General features: G+C 48.0%; 1 protein-coding gene across 1 annotated transcript; it reads right to left on the reverse strand.

The window, feature by feature from the left end:
• Positions 1 to 257: 257 nt before the first annotated feature.
• On the reverse strand, positions 258 to 5,515 carry LOC6631449 (pyridoxal-dependent decarboxylase domain-containing protein 1). The gene is made up of 6 exons (XM_002054989.4): positions 5,180 to 5,515; positions 3,873 to 5,042; positions 2,299 to 2,556; positions 1,701 to 2,216; positions 1,449 to 1,642; positions 258 to 1,384 (listed from the first exon to the last, which is right to left on the reverse strand). The coding sequence occupies exons 1-6, from the start codon at positions 5,399 to 5,401 to the stop codon at positions 1,033 to 1,035; spliced, it is 2,712 nt and encodes a 903-aa protein (XP_002055025.3). The 5' UTR covers positions 5,402 to 5,515; the 3' UTR covers positions 258 to 1,032.
• Positions 5,516 to 6,000: the final 485 nt, after the last annotated feature.

Here is a 6,000-nt window from a genome sequence, read left to right on the forward strand (position 1 = left end):
CAATCCTGGCAAGGGCACTCAGTTGATATGTCATTTTCGGTTAAGATCTGAGCTAAATGGAAACGAAGAGTGAGGCACTAGTCGCCCGTCTCTTTCTCTCACCTCAAGGAATACTCTCTCTCTTTCTGGCTGTAATTAGAATCATATTATTATAGTATTTTTATTATGAACAGAGAAGCACCATTTACCCGTTTCGTTGGCTCATCTGAAGGTTTCTCTCTGCGTGGCTGTAATTAGAATAATATTAATCATAGCTATTATCATTATCATTGTGCACATTCGCAGCAGCATACTTTATTTCAACTTGTATAATAAATATATTTATCATTTTTATATGTTCGCATACAATATATATATATATTGTTTTTGATTTCTCTTAGCGCCTAAACAAATTAGATTAGAAAGGTGCAAATTATTGCTACGCACACAATCGAACATTGTCCAATTGTCCTTAGTCTATTTAATTTAATTAAAGGTACTTGCATGCACGGACAAACAAAACCAAAATGTGCAACAAAATCGAATAAGGACAATGGAATTCCAGTCAAAGGATATTCAATGCGTTCCACAGAGCAGAACAACAACAACGATGCAATAGAAAACAAAAATGAAAATAAAAAATAAAAATACATATGCATATGTGTATGTGTATGTGTGTGTGTATATGTGTATACACAGCACATGAATAATAAATTGGTTAAGAATACATATTTGTATATATAAGAATAAATGATAATACAATAGTTGAATATATAAGTAAAAGAATACATTGAAGCAAACGTGCTTTTTAGCATGTGGAACATCAAATGCTGTCCCGGCTCTCGTCTAAGAAGAGTTCTTTGGAATTACAGAATTGCTTTTGGAGTTTTAAGGTTCTTTTAGTTAGTTTACGTTTAATGCTTATGCTTTATTGTGTCTGCTGTCTGTTTGGAAAAGGGGGGCGTGTGTCAAATGTGTGTGGCTCCGCTAGAGTCGGACGTTGCTCTTCACAGAGCATTCGCTCTGTGCGCTGGACCAAAGTCATTTAGTTATTTATTGTTTAATTGCACTATTGACAGCCACCAGCTCGGGCACCGATGAGGATCCGGCACTGCTCTGGCTGACAGTGCGCGCATGGTTCTCCACATGGTTGCCGATCGCAGCTGCTGCAGCTGCCGCTGAGGCCGTTGCCGATATTGCTGGTGTCGATGTGGCAACACCAGCTGCTGCTGCTGCAGCAGCAATCGGCGCTGCTGATTCCTGCGCCTCAACAGTCACAGGCTCCACGGTTGGGAATACGGGCGGCGTGGCCGTGGACACAACCGGTGTCTGTATCATGGGCGTCGGCGGTGAGCGATTCGCCGGCAACTGATGTGCCGTTTCGCCTGACATTTGCATGTGATATCTGCGACAGGCGAGAGAAAAGAGATAAGAGCACATTGGAGTTGGGTTGCCCAAAAAAATCTTACTTGTAAATGTTCTCGGTGCTCTCGACCACGCCCTGGGTCAAATTGAGGCTGCGCCCCTTGATGCCCGATTCCTTGGCGGGCGGTGACCACCAATTAAAGACGCGCCCCACGACTGGCACATGGCGCAGTATGCCCTCCTGCCAGAGTTTCTCCTCGGACTCACGCTGCAGATCCGCGGTGGCCGCCTCAATGCCCTACAATTGAGCAGTTGATTAGTTTTTAGATGGAAGAGTACTGGTTGGCTTTGTTTACCTTCTTAACAATTTCGGACATGGTGTCGAGTACGCGCGAGTTCTCCTGCACACTCTTGCCAACGGTGACGACCAGATCCAGTAGCTCTTCCACCTCCGTCTCGTGCGTGACCATGCCGAAGCGCACACAGATGAGGCCGTCGGTGCCCTCGCCCAGAGAGAAGGCATTGTCCGTTGACTTGAGCGCCTCCACCAGATCGATGTTCAGCTTGTTCAGTTCCGTTTTGGCCTGATCCGTCAGCAGCGATTCCCAGCCCTCGGGCACAAAACGTACACCGCCCATGCCCGCCCATTCGGGCAGCGGCACCAGCCTCAGGACCTCGCTGCGCTCCACCAAATGCATAAAGCGCGCCTTGTGCTTGATGGTGGCGCGCAGTATATCAACGTGCGCCTCCAGGCTTTGCGCAAAACTCTCCAGATTCTCCGAGCTGGGCGGCTGCTCGCCCAGGCCGAGCTCCAGCGGACAGTAACGTATGCAGCTGCCATGTGTTGGATGCTCAATCACCTCAAAATCAAACTAAAACCAAATGTACGCAAAATGTATATATGTTTTTTTCGAATCCCAACAAGAAGCTGATCTCTTGGTCAATGGCACTCACATTGGGACAGTCGCGTTGCAGTATCTGGCCCAGCCAAGAGTTCAGGCGATCAAAGTACGAGGCATTGTTGACCTTCTCCAGCGGCCTGAGGCCCGTTTCGGCAGCTGGCTCCGCACCAGCTGTAATCGGAATGGTTGTGCTGCCATCGAACTGATAGACGACCACAGGAGCAGCCGCATCGAACAGGGCGTTCACATCGAAGGCGCTGTTAATAATGTCCGACAGAGCGGCGCCCGTCTGAGCGCCAGGCGTGTGGCTCTATAAATATATGTCAAGGGTAAAATGTAAGGCACGAGTTGAGCGGGCCATAAGAGAAAGTGCTGGTACCCTGCACACAATACCCAAGGAGTTGAGGAGCTGGACAAGGTTCATATTGAGTAAGACTTAAGTGCAGCAGAAATCTTTCATATGGTCATCATCCATTCTTGGTTTGATTCGTGAGCAAAGTCACCAATTAGCTAAAAGGATGCCTGCCGGGTTTGAGCCGCCTACTAGTTCAAACTACGCAGTATAAGCTGCCTATGAATCGAACTAGATGCGAAAAAAAGAAAAACTAAATCGCAGTAACTTTTAAAGCCGAACATTAAAAACTTGTTGCTTGATTGTGAACAAAGTCACAAATCAAGGATGCAAACTGGGTTTGAACCAAACACCAGTTCAAACTATGGAACATGAACATATTATGAATCGCAGCTATTGCCAAAGAAAGGCGAATTCTAAATCGAATTTTTGGGTCTGGGTTCAACAATCGAACCAATAAACTAATTTTCATTTGTTTTTTTTTTGGGTCTTTCATCTCGAAATGCTGGAGCTGCAGCTGGAACCTTTACCTTACGATCCTGAGCCAATTATATTTCGTATACAGATTCAAGAAAGCTCGATATAAGCAAGAAGGAAGGAATAGCAAACCGATCTGATACGTTATGTATGAGACATGTTGGAAGCATAGTGAGGCTCGTTTCTAGGTTTCTAGGTTTTGGATAGGCTGGATAGCATATGTGATATGCATGATGTGAGGATATCTTTAAGCATTACAAAACAAGTAAGAACTTCTAGTCGGGTGCTCCCGACTGCCAGACACTCTGTACCCTCTTCTTCCAACACGAAATGCAAATATATGTCTATCGATTTTTATCGATTACTTGGAAACGGAGCCCAGTTATCGAATATCGAAAACTCGAGCACCTACAGCTAAAATTACAGTCTTTAGCTTTTGTAGGTTCTGAGATCCTTGCGTACATACAGACGGACATGGACATGGCTAGATCGACGCGACTGTTGATGCTGATCAAGAATATATATACTTTATGGGATCGGAGATGCTTCCATCCGCCTGTTACATGCATTTGCACAAATACCAAATACCCTTTTTACACATTTTCAATTGAATTCAGGTTAAAAAAAAGAGGTTTTTCATGCAAGAACCAATCGTTTCTATATGCATATATATAGATGATATATAAAGACGATTTACGGAAGAACAGGGAAGAACGTCAGTTAAGAGAATAGGATGGGAAATATTTGGTTGGGCAAATCAGATTGTATGTGGGGGAGATTATGGGTTGCTACGTTACCAGCACACGGATGCCCTCGCACTTGGAGGCGATCTCGAAGAGAATACTGCATGTCTGGAATGCGACGTGCAGCCGCTCGGCGATGGCCTTTCTGCCGAGCGCCTGCAGGCTGGTCCACAGCGAGAGCGCGTTGAGCCGCCTGGAGAGGATCGGATCCGATTCGAAGGCGCTCAGCGCGCTATTCTGTAGCGGGCGATGGAGCAGCACAATGGGTAAACTGGGCACGCCCAGCCAGCTGCCCAGATTTAGCGCCATGGAGTGCAGCACATCGTGCACATTGCCCGGACTCTGGGCGCAAACGAGTGCGGCCAGGCCATGGCCACTGGCATGCAGCCACATGTTGTGCGCCTTACAGACATCGCGCAGCCTCTGTAGATTGTCCACGTAGCCGCAGAGGGAGGCGCCAATGTCGGCGACAACCAGCAGCGGCGTACGGCTGCCAGCCAGATCGAGCTGCACCTGCTTTTGCAGCTGGCCCAGATCCATGGTGCCGTATTTGCTGTGCTCCGGTATGATTTTGATGGCATCCAGCGATATGCCCAACTGTCGGCAGGCGTACTGCAAGCGCACCGGCGTCGTATTCTCCGAAATGTAAAAGCACGGCTGGGCCAGAGCTGGTATGCCGCCCTCTAAGTAGCCCGGACAGCGTGCCACAATCGCCAGTCGCACGGTTCGCAGGACGGCGTCAGCGTTGTCTGCATGAAAGCTGCTGGCGGCATTCCCGAAATGGAATAGAGTGCCCAGCCAGCGTGTGGCATCGCCGGAGATGCTGTTCGTAACACGCAGCAAATGCTGGCGATCCAAGTGCGACAGGTAGGCGACAATGCTGTGCGAGATTAGCGCCAAATGGGAGACATCATCGAGCGCGGGCAACGGAAACTCCGGATCATCATCGCTGTCCGAATAGGCGACCAGCTGTTCCAGCGATTTAAGTATGTCCGATGGCACGCGATGCTCCTGACGCAGCTGCGTCGACAGCGCAACATCGGCAACAGCCACTGGGCCGCGCTGCTCCTGCTGATCCGGCAACAATTGATTGTCACCAGTGCCATGATTGTCACCAGGCTCCGTTAACACTTTGCTCGGCGTGCCCGGCACTGCTTTCACATTCTCCAAGCGCTGCAGCACCTGACTGGAGCGCAGCTCCAGTTCAGCCAAGCCGGAGCGTATCTAAGTTGTAAACAAATAAAGCAGGCATCAGCAACAACAACAACAACAACAACAGCAACAACAACAGCAGCCATAAAATCAATAATAATAATAATGCGTTGACGTGTCGTCGTCGTCGTCATCAAATGCCAACTTACGCTGGACGCAGCGATTTCTGCCACTGCTGGAGCACCCGTCGCCGTCGCCGTCGTCGCCGTTGACGTCGACGTTGTCGCTATCGTTGTGGCTGCCGCCGTTGTTGTTGTTGTTGTTGGTGTTGTTGTTGTTGTTGTTGGTTCCGATGTTGACGGCGGCAGCTGTGGCTGCTGTGCCGCGGCAGCAGCGGCGCTTGGCTCGTCATCAACTCCAGCCGCTGACATTTCAATTGGTTAACTTGGCAAAATTGTCGCTGGCTCTTCTTTTCGTTCTCTGCTTGTTTTTCTGTTATTCTAGCTGATGTGGAGTTCTACTATTGAAATCATCCGAAATTGGGTATTTCTCATTTAGTGCAATTGCGGTCACACTTCACTTCTCACTGGGCATTGCGGTCAATCGTTGCGCTATCGATAACATGGCGCCGCATATCGATATTGCTCAAAACAGATTGGCAGCCCTGCGGCAAATGGCGCCAATTTTGTTTAAATTGATATGTGCCAAATGCCAGTTGTAGAGTTATTGCGGCTTACAATGCAAATAACATTTGCAATACCAATGACAGTGCTACTAATGCGAATTTGCAGCTTGGCATTTGTTGCGACATGTGTTTGCCACCAAATAAAATGCAATTTTTGCGAAACTCGGGCAACATATGTATGCACATATATGCGACTGGATTATGCAAGCACAGACAACAAAAAACGAACCAAGGGGAGCTCTTCCAATGTTGCATAGCAATATGTGCATACTTACACACACACACACACACACACACACACACATGCCTTGGCATACCCAGCAGATCCTTGCAGAATATTTTGCC

The sequence above is a fragment of the Drosophila virilis genome, chromosome X, assembly GCF_030788295.1.
Source record: "Drosophila virilis strain 15010-1051.87 chromosome X, Dvir_AGI_RSII-ME, whole genome shotgun sequence".
Taxonomy (NCBI): domain Eukaryota; kingdom Metazoa; phylum Arthropoda; class Insecta; order Diptera; family Drosophilidae; genus Drosophila; species Drosophila virilis.

Bases quoted from the DNA above. Each gene is read 5' to 3' on its own strand.
- LOC6631449 (XM_002054989.4), bottom strand. From the start codon at position 5,401: ATGTCAGCGGCTGGAGTTGATGACGAGCCAAGCGCCGCTGCTGCCGCG. The intron at 2,217-2,298 runs GTGAGTGCCATT...ATTTGGTTTTAG, and splicing joins TGCAACGCGACTGTCCCAAT to TTTGATTTTGAGGTGATTGA. The intron at 1,643-1,700 runs GTAAACAAAGCC...GCTCAATTGTAG, and splicing joins TGTCCGAAATTGTTAAGAAG to GGCATTGAGGCGGCCACCGC.